The 20,723-nt window shown below is 39.2% G+C and overlaps 1 protein-coding gene across 1 annotated transcript in view; it reads right to left on the minus strand.

The window, feature by feature from the left end:
• The window catches only part of UBE3D (ubiquitin protein ligase E3D), a 474,449-nt gene that overhangs the window by 227,431 nt on the left and 226,295 nt on the right, over positions 1–20,723 (minus strand). Inside the window, exons 10-11 of the mRNA XM_063605398.1 lie at positions 16,260–16,308; positions 14,355–14,459 (exon numbers count right to left, since the gene is read on the minus strand). Of these exons, the coding sequence (XP_063461468.1) occupies positions 14,355–14,459; positions 16,260–16,308 (154 nt within the window). The remainder of the gene's footprint in view (positions 1–14,354; positions 14,460–16,259; positions 16,309–20,723) is intronic.

Here is a 20,723-nt window from a genome sequence, read left to right on the forward strand (position 1 = left end):
AGGGTCCTGTCTGTTAGAAGGAAAACTAACAAACAGAAAGGACATCCACACCGAAAACCCATCTGTACATCACCATCATCAAAGACCAAAAGTAGATAAAACCACAAAGATGGGGAAAAAACAGAACAGAAAAACTGGAAACTCTAAAATGCAGAGCGCCTCTCCTCCTCCAAAGGAACGCAGTTCCTCACCAGCAATGGAACAAAGCTGAATGGAGAATGATTTTGACGAGCTGAGAGAAGAAGGCTTCAGATGATCAAATTACTCTGAGCTACGGGAGGACATTCAAACCAAAGGCAAAGAAGTTGAAAACTTTGAAAAAAATTTAGAAGAATGTATAACTAGAATAACCAATACAGAGAAGTGCTTAAAGGAGCTGATGGAGCTGAAAACCAAGGCTCGAGAACTACGTGAAGAATGCAGAAGCCTCAGGAGCCGATGCGATCAACTGGAAGAAAGGGTATCAGCAATGGAAGATGAAATGAATGAAACGAAGCGAGAAGGGAAGTCTAGAGAAAAAAGAATAAAAAGAAATGAGCAAAGCCTCCAAGAAATATGGGACTATGTGAAAAGACCAAATCTACATCTGATTGGTGTACCTGAAAGTGATGCGGAGAATGAAACCAAGTTGGAAAACACTCTGCAGGATATTATCCAGGAGAACTTCCCCAATCTAGCAAGGCAGGCCAACATTCAGATTCAGGAAATACAGAGAACGCCACAAAGATACTCCTCGAGAAGAGCAACTCCAAGACACATAATTGTCAGATTCACCAAAGTTGAAATGAAGGAAAAAATGTTAAGGGCAGCCAGACAGAAAGGTCGGGTTACCCTCAAAGGGAAGCCCATCAGACTAACAGCGGATCTCTCAGCAGAAACCCTACAAGCCAGAAGAGAGTGGGGGCCAATATTCAACATTCTTAAAGAAAAGAATTTTCAACCCAGAATTTCATATCCAGCCAAACTAAGCTTCATAAGTGAAGGAGAAATAAAATACTTTACAGACAAGCAAATGCTGACCGATTTTGTCACCACCAGGCCTGCCCTAAAAGAGCTCCTGAAGGAAGCGCTAAACATGGAAAGGAACAACCGGTACCAGCCGCTGCAAAATCATGCCAAAATGTAAAGACCATCAAGACTAGGAAGAAACTGCATCAACTAACGAGCAAAATCACCAGCTAACATCATAATGACAGGATCAAATTCACACATAACAATATTAACTTTAAATGTAAATGGACTAAATTCTCCAATTAAAAGACACAGACTGGCAAGTTGGATAAAGAGTCAAGACCCATCAGTGTGCTGTATTCAGGAAACCCATCTCACGTGCAGAGACACACATAGGCTCAAAATAAAAGGATGGAGGAAGATCTACCAAGCAAATGGAAAACAAAAAAAGGCAGGGGTTGCAATCCTAGTCTCTGATAAAACAGACTTTAAACCAACAAAGATCAAAAGAGACAAAGAAGGCCATTACATAATGGTAAAGGGATCAATTCAACAAGAGGAGCTAACTATCCTAAATATTTATGCACCCAATACAGGAGCACCCAGATTCATAAAGCAAGTCCTGAGTGACCTACAAAGAGACTTAGACTCCCACACATTAATAATGGGAGACTTTAACACCCCACTGTCAACATTAGACAGATCAACGAGACACAAAGTCAACAAGGATACCCGGGAATTGAACTCAGCTCTGCACCAAGCGGACCTAATAGACATCTACAGAACTCTCCACCCCAAATCAACAGAATATACATTTTTTTCAGCACCACACCACACCTATTCCAAAATTGACCACATAGTTGGAAGTAAAGCTCTCCTCAGCAAATGTAAAAGAACAGAAATTATAACAAACTATCTCTCAGACCACAGTGCAATCAAACTAGAACTCAGGATGAACAATCTCACTCAAAGCCACTCAACTACATGGAAACTGAACAACCTGCTCCTGAATGACTGCTGGGTACATAACGAAATGAAGGCAGAAATAAAGATGTTCTTTGAAACCAACGAGAACAAAGACACAACATACCAGAATCTCTGGGACACATTCAAAGCAGTGTGCAGAGGGAAATTTATAGCACTAAATGCCCACAAGAGAAAGCAGGAAAGATCCAAAATTGACACCCTAACATCACAATTAAAAGAACTAGAAAAGCAAGAGCAAACACATTCAAAAGCTAGCAGAAGGCAAGAAATAACTAAAATCAGAGCAGAACTGAAGGAAATAGAGACACAAAAAACCCTTCAAAAAATTAATGAATCCAGGAGCTGGTTTTTTGAAAGGATCAACAAAATTGATAGACCGCTAGCAAGACTAATAAAGAAAAAAAGAGAGAAGAATCAAATAGACGCAATAAAAAATGATAAAGGGGATATCACCACCGATCCCACAGAAATACAAACTACCATCAGAGAATACTACAAACACCTCTACGCAAATAAACTAGAAAATCTACAAGAAATGGATACATTCCTCGACACATACACTCTCCCAAGACTAAACCAGGAAGAAGTTGAATCTCTGAATAGACCAATAACAGGAGCTGAAATTGTGGCAATAATCAATAGTTTACCAACCAAAAAGAGTCCAGGACCAGATGGATTCACAGCCGAATTCTACCAGAGGTACAAGGAGGAACTGGTACCATTCCTTCTGAAACTATTCCAATCAATAGAAAAAGAGGGAATCCTCCCTAACTCATTTTATGAGGCCAGCATCATTCTGATACCAAAGCCTGGCAGAGACACAACCAAAAAAGAGAATTTTAGACCAATATCCTTGATGAACATTGATGCAAAAATCCTCAATAAAATACTGGCAAACCGAATCCAGCAGCACATCAAAAAGCTTATCCACCATGATCAAGTGGGCTTCATCCCTGGGATGCAAGGCTGGTTCAACATACGCAAATCAATAAATGTAATCCAGCATATAAACAGAGCCAAAGACAAAAACCACATGATTATCTCAATAGATGCAGAAAAAGCCTTTGACAAAATTCAACAACCCTTCATGCTAAAAACTCTCAATAAATTAGGTATTGATGGGACATATTTCAAAATAATAAGAGCTATCTATGACAAACCCACAGCCAATATCATACTGAATGGGCAAAAACTGGAAGCATTCCCTTTGAAAACTGGCACAAGACAGGGATGCCCTCTCTCACCGCTCCTATTCAACATAGTGTTGGAAGTTCTGGCCAGGGCAATCAGGCAGGAGAAGGAAATAAAGGGTATTCAATTAGGAAAAGAGGAAGTCAAATTGTCCCTGTTTGCAGACGACATGATTGTTTATCTAGAAAACCCCATCGTCTCAGCCCAAAATCTCCTTAAGCTGATAAGCAACTTCAGCAAAGTCTCAGGATACAAAATCAATGTACAAAAATCACAAGCATTCTTATACACCAACAACAGACAAACAGAGAGCCAAATCATGAGTGAACTCCCATTCACAATTGCTTCAAAGAGAATAAAATACCTAGGAATCCAACTTACAAGGGATGTGAAGCACCTCTTCAAGGAGAACTACAAACCACTGCTCAAGGAAATAAAAGAGGATACAAACAAATGGAAGAACATTCCTTGCTCATGGGTAGGAAGAATCAATATCGTGAAAATGGCCATACTGCCCAAGGTAATTTACAGATTCAATGCCATCCCCATCAAGCTACCAATGACTTTCTTCACAGAATTGGAAAAAACTACTTTAAAGTTCATATGGAACCAAAAGAGAGCCCGCATCGCCAAGTCAATCCTAAGCCAAAAGAACAAAGCTGGAGGCATCACACTACCTGACTTCAAACTATACTACAAGGCTACAGTAACCAAAACAGCATGGTACTGGTACCAAAACAGAAATATAGATCAATGGAACAGAACAGAGCCCTCAGAAATAACGCCGCTTACCTACAACTATCTGATCTTTGACAAACCTGAGAAAAACAAGCAATGGGGAAAGGATTCCCTATTTAATAAATGGTGCTGGGAAAACTGGCTAGCCATATGTAGAAAGCTGAAACTGGATCCCTTCCTTACACCTTATACAAAAATCAATTCAAGATGGATTAAAGATTTAAACGTTAGACCTAAAACCATAAAAACCCTAGAAGAAAACCTAGGCATTACCATTCAGGACATAGGTGTGGGCAAGGACTTCATGTCCAAAACACCAAAAGCAATGGCAACAAAAGCCAAAATTGACAAATGGGATCTAATTAAACTAAAGAGCTTCTGCACAGCAAAAGAAACTACCATCAGAGTGAATAGGCAACCTACAACATGGGAGAAAATTTTCGCAACCTACTCATCTGACAAAGGGCTAATATCCAGAATCTACAGTGAACTCAAACAAATTTACAAGAAAAAAACAAACAACCCCATCAAAAAGTGGGTGAAGGACATGAACAGGCACTTCTCAAAAGAAGACATTTATGCAGCCAAAAGACACATGAAAAAATGCTCATCATCACTGGCCATCAGAGAAATGCAAATCAAAACCACTATGAGATATCATCTCACACCAGTTAGAATGGCAATCATTAAAAAGTCAGGAAACAACAGGTGCTGGAGAGGATGTGGAGAAATAGGAACACTTTTACACTGTTGGTGGGACTGTAAACTAGTTCAACCATTGTGGAAGTCAGTGTGGCGATTCCTCAGGGATATAGAACTAGAAATACCATTTGACCCAGCCATCCCATTACTGGGTATATACCCAAATGACTATAAATCATGCTGCTATAAAGACACATGCACACGTATGTTTATTGCGGCATTATTCACAATAGCAAAGACTTGGAACCAACCCAAATGTCCAACAATGATAGACTGGATTAAGAAAATGTGGCACATATACACCATGGAATACTATGCAGCCATAAAAAATGATGAGTTCATATCCTTTGTAGGGACATGGATGAAATTGGAAACCATCATTCTCAGTAAACTATCGCAAGAACAAAAAACCAAACACCGCATATTCTCACTCATAGGTGGGAATTGAACAATGAGATCACATGGACACAGGAAGGGGAATATCATACTCTGAAGACTGTGGTGGGGAGGGGGGAGGGGGGAGGGATAGCATTGGGAGATATACCTAATGCTAGATGACGAGTTAGTGGGTGCAGCGCACCAGCATGGCACATGTATACATATGTAACTAACCTGCACAATGTGCACATGTACCCTAAAACTTAAAGTATAATAAAAAAAAAAAAAGAAAAAAAAGAAAAAAAAAGAAAAGAGAGGAAACTAGCATGAGGCCTGTGGTGTTGGATTGGAAGGTATCAGGGTGAACTCATAGTTTTATGTGTGTGTGAGTGTGTGTGTGTGTTTTCATGCAGAAATAAATATACATAAAAATGTGTGTATACATGTATGTATTCACACACACACACACGTATATTCTCTAGCTCTGTCTACTGATATTGTGATCCCAGTAGCAAGGACCATATGAGCACTCAGATCTGAATACCATTCTTCACTGAAAGAAATGAGAGCTCCTTGGAAAAGTGGCTAATTCCAGGGCCAGAGCAGGGAAAACATGAAATGAGCTGGATGGCACATCTTGTTGTGCCAGAAAACAAGAAAATGCTCACAGAATGAATGAGATATTTCAAAAGAATCCAGAAATCATCCTGAAGGGGTTCCCACTGGTCAAATCTAAGACAATTGGGTCATTAAAATACTTAATGGTAATAATGAATTAAAATGCATTGAATTTGGAAACCCTAAGAAAATCGAGTTATAAATAAATATGCAAGCAAATTGAAAGTATAATATTTACATATTTTTACAGTTTCACAACAATGTCCTACAAAATATTTGCTAATTACAGAGGAAAAAAATAAGATTGTGGGGAAACCTGGCAGAAACTACTTTAATCAAGTGATGAAAGTGAACATCATCAGTAATGGAACTGATCAGAATTGGTGCCATGTGCGAGGATACAATGAGAAAAAGCCTGCATCACTTCTGTGATGTTCCTGCAAAAGATGTATAATCAGAATCTAATCATGAGAAAACATCAGACAAACCTAAATTCAGGAACATTCTCCAAAAACAATGACTTGTAACCAAAAATAGCAAAGCTGTGAAAGTTAAAACAACAACAACAACAACAACAAAAAACAACTAAGGAAGTGCTCCAGAGGGAATGAGCCTAAAGAGACATGATACTGAATGCAACCTGTGATTCTGAACTGGATTATTTTGCTATAAAGTACATTATTAGGACATTTGGTGAATGGAGTCTGAAGATAAGATGGTCATACTTCATTCATGTTAATTTCCTGACTTTGATGGTTGCTATGGCTGAATCGTATCCTTCTCCCCAAATTTACATGCTGAAGCCTAACACCCAGCACCTCAGAAGTGACTATTTTTGGAGATAAGGTCTTTAAAGAGGTGACAGAGTAGGTGGTTGCAGTGGCTCACGCCTGTAAACCCAGCACTTTAGGAGGCCGAGGCGGGCAGATCATGAGGTCAGGGGTTCGAGACCAGCCTGGCCAACATGGTGAAACCCCGTCTCTACTAAAAATACAAAAATTAGCTGGGCGTGGTGGCAGACACCTGTAATCCCAGCTACTCAGGAGGCTAAGGCAGGAGAATCATTTGAACCCGGAAGGCGAAGGCTGCAGTGAGATGAAATTGTGCCATTGCACTCCAGCCTGGGCGACAGGGTGAGACTCTGTCTCAAAAAAAAAAAAAAAAAAAAAAAAAAAGTGACTAAGTTAACATGAGGCCATTGGGTGGGCCCTAATCCAATCTGACTGGTTTCTTTATAAAAGTAGGAAATTTGGACACAGAGAGAGAGATATAAGGAGTGCCATGTGAGGACACAATGAGAAGGCAGCCATCTGCCAGTCAAAGAGAGAGACTTCAGGAGAAACCAAAGCTGCTGACCCATTGATCTTGGACTTCCAACCTCCAGAACTGTGAGCAAAATAAATCTCTGTTGTTTAAGCCACCCAGTCTGTGATAGTTTGTTATGACAGCACTTTCAATTTAATATAATGATTATATTGTGGTTATGTAAGAGACTTCTTGTTTGAAGGAAATTAAAGAAACAGGAGTGATGAGGTTTTAGGTTACTAGCTTATACTTAAGTGCTTCAGGAAAAAATATTCTTCGAAATGGACTTACAAATTTTGTAAGTTTTTTATTGTTTCAAAATAAAAATATAAAAATATATATTACAACTTAAAAGTCCCAAAAGGAGTGTTTGCAGAGTTAAGAGAAGAGCAGAAAGGATAAAGTCCATACTGTTTTTGACACATTCACACAAATGCTTTTCCAGGTCACTGCCAATGACAGGTTGAGTGGAAATGGGTTTAAACTGAAAGATTAAATATATGAGTGAACAGCAAACTATCGCAAGGACAAAAAACCAAACACTGCATGTTCTCACTCATAGGTGGGAATTGAACAATGAGAACACATAGACACAGGAAGGGGAACATCACACACCGGGGACTGTTGTGGGGTGGGGGGAGGGGGGAGGGATAGCATTAGGAGATATACCTAACGCTAAATGACGAGTTAATGGGTGCAGCACACCAACATGGCACATGTATACATATGTAACAAACCTGCACGTTGTGCACATGTACCCTAAAACTTAAAGTATAATAATAATAAAATAAATAAAAAATTAAAAAAATGAGTGAAAATATGTATCATCTCCTTAAATAGAAATGCTTTTACACTGTTGATGGGAACGTAAATTAGTTCAACCATTGTGGAAGACAGTGTGGCAATTCCTCAAGGATCTAGAACCAGAAATACCATTTGACCCAGCAATCCCATTACTGGGTATATACCCAAAGGAATATAAATCATTCTACCATAAAGACACATGCACACGTATGTTAACTGCAGCACTATTTACAATAGCAAAGACATGGAACCAACCCAAATGCCCATCAATGATAGACTGGATAAAGAAAATGTAGTACATATACCCTATGGAATACAATGCAGTCATAAAAAAGAATGAGATCATGTCCTTTGCAGGGACATGGATGAAGCTGGAAGCCATCATCCTCAGCAAACTAACACAGGAATAGAAAACCAAACACCGTATGTTCTCACTCATAAGTGGGAGTTGAATAATGAGAACACATGAACACAGGGAGGGGAATATCACACACTGGGGCCTCACAGGGGGTGGGGGTCAAGGAGAAGGAGAGCATTAGGACAAATACCTAATGCATGCGGGGCTTAAAACCTAGATGACAGGTTGATAGGTGCAGCAAACCACCATGACACATGTATACCTATGTAACAAACCTGCACGTTCTGCACATGTATCCCAGAACTTAAAGTAAAATAAAATTTAAATTTAAAAAAAGAAAATACATACCATCTCCTTTTAATAAAAGAGGCCCTAAAAGCATTGATTGACTGATCGATTGACCTGGTCTCACTCTGTTGCCCAGGCTGGAATTCAGTGGAGCAATCACTGCAGCCTCAATCTCCTTGGATCAAGTAATCCTCCTGCCCAAGCCTCCCCAGTAGCTGAGACTACAGGCACCAGTCACCACATCTAGCTAATTTTTAAAAATTTTTAGTAGAGACAAGGTCTCACTATGTTGCCCAGACTGGTGTTCAAGCAATCCTCCCACCTCAGCCTCCCAAAATGCTGGGATCACAGGCATGAGCCACCATGCCCAGCTGCTCTAAACGCTTTTACAAGTAGAAATTTCCTTAAATTTTATTTCTATATTTAACTGATTTAAGCATCTGCCTTCATGCTCTGTAACACTGTGGTTTCAATAGATTTCTATTCACAAACTCAATCTTGTGAGGCTTCCCAATTATGTAAGCAGTAAAAATGTAGTTACTCTGGATAAAATAATGGTTCTGGATGAAAAAAATTCAAGTTTACTCACCCTCCCTTCTCCTTCTCTCATAAGCTCAGGAATTGTGGGGTGCCTACTAAGTTTGTATTTCAGTGAGGGCTCCTCTGGCTCTTTAGAAAGAGTGGTGTAGGTTTTAGGTCTTTATCTCCCCATAGACACACACACACTCATACCCAGGATTTCCTTAGCATGCATATGGGTCAGAGGAGGAGCCATGGCAAAAGGTTCTTGCCATGCTGGCAAGAAGATGGCACTGACATCTGGATGCTCTGGCACTTCAAGGTTAGCTTTACAGCCATTTCAAGGCTGCACATTTTTTCTGGAGTCCAGACAACCTCCAAAGCAAAGATTATGCTGTAATATCTGTCTAGACTGAACCAGAATACTTCTAAACCTACCTTCAGGAGCTGGGACACTCAAGCATTGAGGGGATTGGTGTGTGTTGAAAAAGTAAGATAAAACATTGAGCTGCTGGACCCAAGAGCATCTAGACTAGAGCTGGCACCCAGAAAGCTTCTAGCATAGCAATGGGTTCCTTGAGACTACCCTCCCCTGTTGCCCATAGCCTGCACCCCTTTAACACAAAGTCAGGATCTCCACCGTAAACTGCATTCTTGTTCAAAAATATTCATTGCTCCTGTTTGGGTAAAGATTATACTTTCCCACCCCCACTGATGTCAGGTTTGGTCTTGTGATTTCTTTTCAGCCAATAAAAAGTGCCAAAGTGACTTGCGTTACTCCTGGACAGAAGCTATAGGAGCCAGCACATGGCTTGCTGTCTTTTTCCCCCTCTGTCACAAAGCTAGCAATGATCCAGGTAAAGCCTACTGTACCTGCCTGACCCCAGAGTCAACATTATGGGGAGCAGATTTGTAGTTTACCCATTGATGAACCGGTTTATGCTATCAATGTAGTGTGGATGAAAAATAAATCTTTAGGCTATACCTTTGAGGTTTTGGAGAAGTTTGTTAACATAAAAAACCTGGACCATTTTGACTAATACAATACCCTATTACCCAGTGTCATTTCATAAAAGCAAACAATTGATTAAATACTTTTCAAATATTTAGATGGATTATCAAATATTTGGTTTTAAAGATACCTTGAAAAAAATTGTGTCATATTGCTTTGTGTCTATCAAATGACTACTTGCTAGATAGTAAAGGTAAAACAGTTTGTAGACCCACAATTTGAGGTCACGAACACCATTTTAAAAATATACATCCATGCAGGGCTTTTCTTTTAACCCATCAGAGAGTGCATGCTAATTTTTTGCCCTTCCTTTATATCATGTATTACATTATCCACAGACCTTAGAGACACCTGTCCCCAACCACAAGTACCTGGGGATTGTAAGATTCTGTGCCACCTAGAGACTCATGATTGGAGCTATTTCTCACTCCTAGAACTTTAAAGAACCAGAAAGTTCAAGTTCTACTGCAAGCCTCCATCTGAGAACATCACATTCAAAGGCCCCTTGTTGATAAATTATGCCATCTCAAGCAGGAGAGAGAGTAGTCGGGGCTGCTCCTATTTTTGGCTAAGAAAGAGATCTGATTCTGACAATCATCCTTCTGGAAAATGACTTTTCTACTATACCAAATTATAATAAAACAAATTTCTAAAACTCAACAGTAAGACCTAGGCAGTGTCCTACTCTTGTTTTAGCAAATCTTTTTAAAAAATTAATAAAAATAGGAAAACTGTGTAACCATGACTATAAACCAAGCAACTGGAGTTCTTCCACTGGGAAGAATGTGTTTTTCTTTTAGTGAATTGGATGTTAATTCCCAAGATAATCATTTGCAAGTTTAGGACAGGAGGTGACAGATTGTCCCTCAATGGCTCAGAGAGGTAATTTGGCTAATATAATCTTGTTAATGAAGCTGGAATTTCACCAAAAATAATAGCTCAGCTCTGCCAGGGGTTGATAGAAATTCAAAAGGCCAGGCTAATGTTTTTAATTTCTGTAAAACAATATTTCTCAAACTTTATTTCTTAGAACCGTATTATCCTGAAAGTTATTAACTAGAATTATGTGAGAAAAAGATGTTAATAAGTATTCTGTGAAAAATATTCAAATAAATTAGTGAAATGCCTAATATTATATCATCTTCTCTTTTTTTCCGATGTATATTAGCATATTAAAGACCCTGAAAAATAGTGCAATAAAGAAACTTGTTTTACATCATTTAACCAAGTGATTCACAAACTTACAGGGAGCACCATATAATATCCTTTGGAACTAGTAATTTTCTATAATTTGATAAGCTCCCTTGGAACTAGTAGTTCTTTGTAACTTGATCTAAAATATCAAATCTGTATAAACACCGCAAGATGGTCACCCGGTTAGAACTGAATTTTCAAAACTGTCTCAAAAGTCCTCAGGGGTGATCAGACTCTGTGTGACAAAGATATACCAGTCTGAAGAGACATAGTTTAGAGAAAATGTAACCCACATGATATCAGGCATGAAATGGTTAAACAGAAATACTCCTAAACTATTCCTGAGGCACTGCAAGTAGGGAGTGTTTAGAGGGGTTACATAGGAAGTATCATCTGGTTAGGCAAATAGTAGATGCATTTGCAACTTCAACTCCAATTTGCAAATGTTTCTTCCAACCAAGATTTATACCCTCTGCTACCACCTCTCAACCCCCAGCCATCACCACTATGGTATACAGAAGAATGCAGATCCTACAGAAAGAGCATAGATTTAGAGCGCTCAGATTAAAGATACAAACATCTACAGCCCCACAAAGCCATCCCTGGGGTTACTAGGCAAAGACTAATCATATGATCTGTGATTAGCAGGCAACCAGTGACCTCAGCTGATCAGAAGACCCCATCAGTCCTCACCTCTGCTGGCCTCTGGTTCTGAACTGTCACCTGTGCTGTCCTAACTTGTGCCACATTGGCTTCTGCTATGCTAAGTACAGATCCTTGTAGGTCTCCCATTTTCTAGTGTCTTGAGAGCTTGGTAGAATCTTTTGAAGTGAAAAGACAAGTGCTTCCTCCAAGTAACACTCCTCCTGGCTGGATAGGGTCGGTTTCAAGTGTATGTAACATTCTTTCTCTTATATCTGAAATCATAACTTCCTCAGACCCTCAGCATCTTCACAGTTCCTACACGAAACCTGAATTCCATTGTCCTCTACCCTCATTTTTATAACATGCCCACACACACCTGAACTTCCTTGGAAGTCACAGCAAAAGACAGGTTATTATTGTTGCTTCCAGAAGGTTCCTTGACCCCTCTGTATATCACTGGATATAAAAGTTTTTTGAGACAATTACACATTTCACACATTACACTCAATTAAGTCTCAGTTCTAGACCACTTATGATCCTTTATATATATTGTCTTAGTCTGTTCAGGCTGCTATAAAATATCAGAGACTGGGTGGTTTAAACAACAGACATTTATTTCTCACAGTTCTGCAGGCTGGGGAGTCCAAGATCAAGGCACTGGCAGATCTAGTATCTGTGAGGGCCCTCTCTCTGATTTGCAGATGGCCATCTTCTCATTGTAGCCTCACATGGCAGAGAGCAGAGAAAGAGGCAAAGCTCTTTCATATCATTTTTTGTAAGGGTACTAATTCCATCATGAAGGCTGCACCCCCATGACCTAATTACCTTCCATAGCCCCATCCCCAAACACCATCACACTGGTGGATTCAACATATGAATTTGCCGGGGAGGGCATAAACATTTAGTCTATAACTTTCTGCCCCTAATTCCCCAAAATCCATGTCCTTCTCACATGAAAAATACATTTATTCCACCCCAACAGCCCTAAAAGTCTTCACTCATTCCAGAATCAGCTCTAAAATCTAAAGTCCAAAGTTTCATCTCAATATCATCTAAATGTGATATGGGCAAGTCTCAAGGTACTATTCATCCTAAAGTAAAATTTCTCTCTAGCTGTGAACCTGTGAAGCCAAACAAGTTATGTGCTTCCAAAATACAATGGTGATTCAGGCATAGAAGAGACATCCCATTCCTGTAATCGCCTAACCAGTTCTTCCTACCTGCTGCACAGGCAAAATCAATTCAGTGAGACCGTGGCATTGCAATAAAGAAATAGTTTAATTGATGCAAGTCTGGCCATGCAGAAATTGGAGTTATTGCTCAAATCAGTCTCTCAAAAGGCTCTGAGTTTAGGGGTTTTCAAGGACAGTTTGGTGGGCAGGGGACTAGGGAATGGATGCTGCTGATGAGTTGGGGATGCAGTCATAGCAGTGTGGAAAATTGTCCTTATGCCCTGAGTCTGCCTCTGGGTGGGGTCAGTAACCTGTGAGTGGGGTTAGTCATTTGCCAATACGCAAAAGTCTGAAAAACATCTCAAAAGACCAATCTTAAGTTCTACAGTAGTGACATTATCTACAGAAGTAATTGGGGAAGTCACAAATCTTGTGACCTCCAGAACAATAGTTGGTATCATTTAACTACATCTACATTTTAGCAAAATTCATGCCCCTCTCATAATCCAACCTCATGGCCTTTCATTAGTTTTACAAAAGGCAGTTTAGTTTGGGGAGGCGCTATTATCATCCTTGCTTTAAGATTAAACTATAAACTAAATGTCTCCCAAAGTTAGCTTGGCCTACACCCAGGAATGAGCAAGGACAGCCAGCCTGTGAGACTAGCAGCAAGATGGAGTCAGTCATGTTAGATTTCTCTCACTGTCATTATCTTTGCAAAGGTAGTTTCATTCCAAAAGGGAGACAAAAGAGAAAAGGAAGAGTGACAGGCCTCAAGCAAGTTCAAAACCTAGCAAGGCAAACTCTATGAGATCTTAAACCTCAGGAATAATCTTCTTTGACGCAATGCTCTGCTTTCCAGATCTCCTGAGATGACAGTCCAAAATATTATGCCCCTGATCCCCCAAAATTCATTTCAATGTATGAGTTCAGTTATAATTAACAAAATTGTCATATGGAGATAGGTTGCTAACCTGAACTAAGTGAAACAGTAGATTCAAGATTGGGTGAATTTTGGTTGACAATCTACTAAGCCAACAGAGTAGACTCAAGATTCTGAATCCCTTATAGAATATTCTCTGGGTATGTTGCATATCACACTGCACAACTGCAAGCTTACTTGTTACCTATCTGGGGGAAACGGAGATTCAACCTACACAGAAGTACTCTTAATTTTCAGGTCAAGAGACAACATCAATCCAGCAGAATGTCCTCCCATAAGCTTTGGTATATTCGCATTTCAATTTTGCTACTCCCTTTCTGGTTTTAGTACAGGGAGTCCATTTTAACATATCACTTTTCTCCAGATAAGTATAATCTTTTTAACCTTCTTGCAACCTAAGGAAGATTGTCTCCCCTGACCTCTCGAGCCTGACTTTTTATTACGTGGCCCCATGTGTTTGTTTACTTGTATGTTATGTTGTTCTTGCACTGCTATAAAGAAATACCCAAGCCTGGGTAATTTATAAGAAAAGAAGTTCAATTGGCTCACCGTTCTGCAGGCTGTACAGGAAGCATAGCACCGGCATGCGCTTCTGGTAAGGCCTCAGGAAGGTTACAATCATGGCAGAAGGCAAAGGGAGAGCAAGGCATCTCACTAGGCAAGAACAAGAGAGTAGTGGGGGAATGTACTACACACTTTTAAACAACCAGATTGCTCAAGAAATCAGTCACTATTGCAAAGTTGGCCCCAAGCTATGAGGGACCCACTCCATAACCCAAACACCTCCCACCAGGCCCCACCTCCAAAATTGGGGATTACATTTCAATATGAGATTTGAGGAAACACATATCCAAACTATATCAAATTGGGAAGTTCCTGTTGTTGTTTAGAGGTTTTTTCCTCCTATCCTAAGTAATGGTCATCCCCTCCAAAAGTTTATGTACTGAAAAGGCTACCAGCTTTTCAGCTGAAAATTATGACAAAAGCAACAATATATTTACAGCATTTGGACCAAACTCTTGACAAATAATTTAAATATAATTGGTAGAGTTAGAAAAAAAAACCTTTCCAAAATTTTTTTCAAAATCTTAGTGTGACTACATATAACAGAGATTCCTTAATGATTTTAACTATATTTTATTATACATATTTTATTTGTACATTTTACATACCTCTATAATTAATGTCATTGTTTTAGACATTTAAATTTATAAATGTTTACCTATCTACAATTATTTTACCTATTTTTATTATTTTATACATATTTAACTATATTTTGTGTTATACTCTTTTTTAAGACAAATAGGTTCAAATATAGTAACCTTAATAGCAACAACTACATATTTAGATTCAGGCTCTTTCAAATACGAAACTATTCCTGCATAATATGGCAAATGTATTGGAACCTATCACTTCCCTAACACTGGAGTAGCATTTCAAGAATCATGATCTAGGCATAAGAAATATAACTTCAAAACTGCCATTTTTATGTGATGAAAAGGTAGGTTACAAATTAAAAAAATTTTAAAAACCTGCCATCTCCAGTTATGGGAAAATCATGACCTGTCGCCTAATTTGGGTAGTGATGCTTCCTAATACTGCCTCTCCCTGTGGAGGTGAGATTAGCCAGAATTCTCCTCCAACCTACACTGCTGAAGCCATTGGGAGAGGGGAGAGGAAGCACAAAGAAATATTGGAACTTGAGTGGAGAACTCAGGAGAATTTGTTCTGGCTGACAGCTGAGGAAAATAGCTATGGGGTGGGAGTGGCACAGGTACATGCTATTTCAGAACAAGTGGTCAGGTGGATTTTGTAATTATTAAACATATTTAAAGAAATATAGTTCCATTATTTTCAGGTACACACTACCAGCAGGTAAGGTGAGGAAGTATAATTTAGACAGTTTCTCAAGGGAATTGCCTTAAAGAAATTCTGAGTCACTTGTAATTAACAAATCAATTTGAGGATAAATGGGCATTTCTGAAGTGCTTGAAGGTATTTAAAAGATTTTGTTCTCCTCTGAATATAAGCAACTGCCTATAATTTGGTTTATAGCATGGCTTTCTGTATCGCTTTCCAGCAATGGCTTCAACTTGACCTAATGACCACAGGAGGACGCTAACCATGAGCTTCATTTCAGCCACAAATTGCGCTGACATCAAGGCACTTTCTCCCAGAGTTCCTTTAAAACCTTGAGGTCTACATTTTCCTTGGCTATGGCTCAAAACAGAAGTAACTCTTATCACCTGTGTCCTCCACCCACGTCCCGGTTTTGCTCTGTGCTTCCTCTCCCCACCCTCAGGTTTCACCGCTTCCCTCCTTCCCAGAGATTTTCACTGAAACATGATAAACAAGCTCCCCCGCACCCTTCAGCTCCTCACAGAAAGCTCCTTCCCCCTCCCTGCCTCACTGCCCTGGTTAAAACCCGCCTCGCCTAAAATGGCTGCTCCTTACCATTGACAGGCTTCAGGAGACAGTTCCAGCTCATTTTCTTACTCTGCGCCTGGGGGTTGGGAATTGGAGTCGGCATTAAAAAAAAAAAAAAAAAATCATACATGTCACTTCCAGACCACTGGGTTTTGTTGTATTGTACAAAAATCCCCATTCCATTTAGGACACTGTCATTTGGCTATATGACTTTTTTTTTTCTTTTTTTTTTTTTTTTTGAGACGGAGTCTCCCTCTGTTACCCAGGCTGGACTGCAGTGGCGCGATCTCGGCTCACTGCAAGCTCCGCCTCCAGGGTTCAAGCAATTCTCCTGCCTCAGCCTCCCAAGTAGCTGGGATTACAGGCGCCTACCATCACGCCCGGCTAATATTTGTTTTGTTTGTTTGTTTGTTTTTTTCAGTAGAGACGGGGTTTCGAGACCCTGACCTCAGGTGATCCGCCCGCCTCGGCCTCCAGAAGTGCTGGGATTACAGGCATGAGCCACCGCGCCCGGCCATATGACTTCTTACTCCACTCATCTCCGTCAGCTCTGACCTCCAGTGACTCCACCTCATTCTGAACTGTTCATTGACCTGCTCGAATTTTTCCTCAACTCTGAGTTCCGCTGCCATCCTGTGAGACTTCATGCAGATGACCATTCAGGGCCTAACCTAATGGTTCTTCACAGTTCCACTGATTGTAGCTTTTTGTCATTCCATCTATCCCGTCCCCTAATCACACTGGGGCACTTGTCATTGCTCAGAATTGCTCCTATTTTGAAAATTCATTCTCTATATTCTCTAACCTTCTGGCTCTGCCTTTCTTTACTCCTGCTATAGCAGTTCAGAAATCTCAGCCCCTAACACTTTTCTCTTCCAATTTACCAGTCCTTAATGTGTTCATTGTCTTTCCTGCCTAAAGCCTCAAGACACATGTTCCATCACTACCCCCTTACCTTCCTTTGTATTCTTTATTACAGTGATAACTATCAAAAGTCATACTGTTTTGTTTTCTTATGACTCTTCTACTAGAGCGTAACCTCCTTAAGGGCAGGAACTCCAATTCACTGCTGCAATCCCAGGGTTTAATAGAGTGAGCCTCTCATGAACCTCATACACTGCACAGATTCATTAAATATCTGTGAAAGGAAGAAAGAAAGGCTATAATTGTTTCTTCACGTCAGAGACTGAGAACCCCTTATTTAGTCCAATAAGTTTTAATTTGAAACAACTTTTCAGAAATGTGTATAATGATTCAGTAAATCTAAAAATATATTATTCAACATTAGAGGGGTTGACTTAATGCTTACTGGTACATCTATGTAAGAAAATACCAAGCGGTTAATGAAAAGATGCTCTAGAAGAATATCTAACAGTGTGAGAAAAGTTTGCAATATATCATTAAGAATGAAAAGCAAGTTGCAGTGCAGTATATACATACAGTACAATCTCATGTTGATAAAATATATAGGCATAAAAAAGACTGGAAAGAAAATCTATGTGATATTTGAGTTTGGTGATAAGTTTTTAGATATAATACCAAAATTACAATCTATAAAAGAAAAATAATTGTTGGACTGTATTAAAATTTAAAAATTCTGCTCTGTCAAAAACAGTTATGAGAATCAAAACATAAGCCACAAACAGTAAGAAAATATTTTCAAAACATATCTGATAAAGGACTTGTATCTAAAATATGCAGATGTCTTAAAACTCAAGAAAAAAACTCACTGAAACATGAACAAAATTTCTCAACAGATGCCTCACCAAACAAAATATACAAATGGCGAAAAAAAAGCATATGTAAAGATGCTCAACATTAGCTGTCATGAACTGCAAATTAAAATAACAATGAATGGCCAGGTGTGGTGGCTCACACCTGTAATCCCAGCACTTTGGGAGGCCAAGGTGGGCAGATTACTTGAGGTCAGGAGTTCAAGACCAGCCTGACCAACATGGTGAAACCCTGTCTCTACCAAAAAATACAAAAATCAGCCGGGTGTGGTGGCACAAACCTGTAGTTCCTCTGGAGGCTGAGGCACGAGAATCACTTGAACCTGGGAGGTGGAGATTGCAGTAAGCTGAGATTGTGCCATTGCACTCCAACCTGGGCAACAGAGTGAGAACTTGTCCCAAAAAAAAAAAAAAAATACAAATACAACTCTACAGTTGTTAGAATGGCTAAAATCCAAAAAGCTAATCACATTAATTGCTGCTGAGGATGTGGAGCAGCAAAAACTCTTTTATTGCTGGTGGGAATACAAAACGGGATGGTCATTTAGAAGCAGAAAGGAGAGGAAGCAAGAATGATAACTATGGTACTGAATCAGGGTTTGGCCATTTCTAATTTTTTTAATTTTAATTATTTTTAAGAGACAGGCTGGAGTAGAGTGGCACGATCGATCATAGTTTACTGTAGCCTCAAGCTCCTGTGTTCAAGCCGTCCTCCCACCTCAGACTCTTGAGTAGCGGGGAATACAGGTGCGCGCATCACCATGCTTGGTTAATTTTTAAATTTTTTGTAGAGATGAGGTCTCTTTTTTGCCCCAGCTGGTCTGGAACTCCTGGCTTCAAGTGATCCGCCTACCTTCAACCTTCCAAAGTGCTGGGATTACAGGCATGAGGCACCACATCTGGCCGAGTTTAGCAGTTTCTTACATAGTCATTCCATATAATCCAACAATTGCACTCCTAGGTACATATCCAAAAGATTTTAAAACTTATATTCACGCAAAAACCTACATGTGAATGTTTCTAGCAAGTTTAAATTGAAAATTGAAAGCAACCAATTTGTCCTTCAACAGACGAATGAATAAACAGTGGTACAATTATTCAATGGTAAAAATGTAGAATATTATTCAGTGACAAAAAGAAGTGAGCTATCAAGCCATAGTAAGACATGGATAAATCTTAAACACATATTGCTAAGTGAAAAAAGTCAGTCTGAACAGACTACATACTGTATTATGCCAATTATATGACATTCTGAAAAAGGCAAAACAATTTTAGAATAGTTAACAGGGTTTCAAGGAGAGGAGCGGGGGTTGAAAAGGTGCAGCACAGTATTTTTAAGGCAGTGAAACTATTCCGTATGATGCTGTAATGGTGGGTACATCTCTTTATATATTTGACAAAACCCATGGAACTTTACAACACAAAGAGTGAACCTCAATGGGTGAAAATTTTTAAAAAAGCATTTAGGAGTTCAGGGGATCTTAGCATGTGATCCTGGAATGCAGAATGTGACCAAAGAATTTAACTTATTACAAATGTATGAAATAATTTCAGTGAAATGGGTAGGGGAGAAAAGGTACTAATAAGTAAGTTCAGAAGTGAGTGAATACAGGAAGACTAAAGCCAAAATAAATTGCATATAACTACTGTACTCCAGCTAATAAAGTTGTTTCCATGGGAATACAGGTTAACAATTCTGATTCTGCTATACATGTATACTGGGATTAAAGCATATGTAAATGGATGGCAGATGGTAGGAGCCACATTTTTCACTGTTGGAGTAGGAGGTTTTTGACAAGCAAAAAGAGGAAGCTAGAATGATCACTATGGTAATGAATTAGAGTTGGAGAAATCAGTATGAACTCATGTTTTAGCTTAAAATAAGTATAGATGGTTACATATAGAAATATTTTATATATATATATACACAAGTTGATATATACATATATATGTTTTCTTGCTCTCTTCTGCTTAAAGGACCTAGAAGAAATGGCGCCCCCATATTAATAAACACCCCTAATGCCCAGATCTTGCTTTCTAATGCCATTCTTTCATTAAAAGACAAAAGCTCAGTAAAGATATGGCCAATTCTAGGCCTGGGGTCTTGAATATGACCCATTGAAGATGAGTAAGTGCAGTACCAGAAAGTAAAAAATTACTCCAAAAAAAAATCCCCCAAAACAAACCCACGGTTATAGTGGTATTTCAAAGGGCAAGCATACAGGAGCCAATCGAAAGAGCTCTCGATGGCAAAAGTTGGGACAATTTGAGCAAGAAAACAAGTAAAATAGTATTAGATTACAACCCAAGGTATAAAATCTATATCCATGAGTCCATACTGATATAAATAAATGTCTGAATAAATAAATAAATAAATAATAAATGGAGGAAGCAAATCTCCCATGCAAAAGAATCTCAAATAATGTATATAGATACTTCACCCTCAAGGTGGTAGAGCGTAACTCCCCATTCCATAAGTTTGGGCTGTACATAGTGACTTCCTTCCAAAGAGTACAGTATGGGGTGGGTTAGGAGTAACTTTACAATGAAGAAATCTGACAAACATTACCTCATCCTGGTGATCAAGGTTAACTTGAACAGTAATAAGTCATATGTATAGTATGTTTCCCTGGATACAATGTGGTCAGCATGGCATTTTACCTTTGTGGCTTTGTGGTCTTCCTTCCAAAAACACATAACCTCAGTCTAATCATGACAAAAATGTCAGACAAATCCCAATTAAAATACATTCTACAAA

This window comes from Pan paniscus, chromosome 5 (assembly GCF_029289425.2).
Source record: "Pan paniscus chromosome 5, NHGRI_mPanPan1-v2.0_pri, whole genome shotgun sequence".
In the NCBI taxonomy this organism is placed as follows: Eukaryota; Metazoa; Chordata; class Mammalia; order Primates; family Hominidae; genus Pan; species Pan paniscus.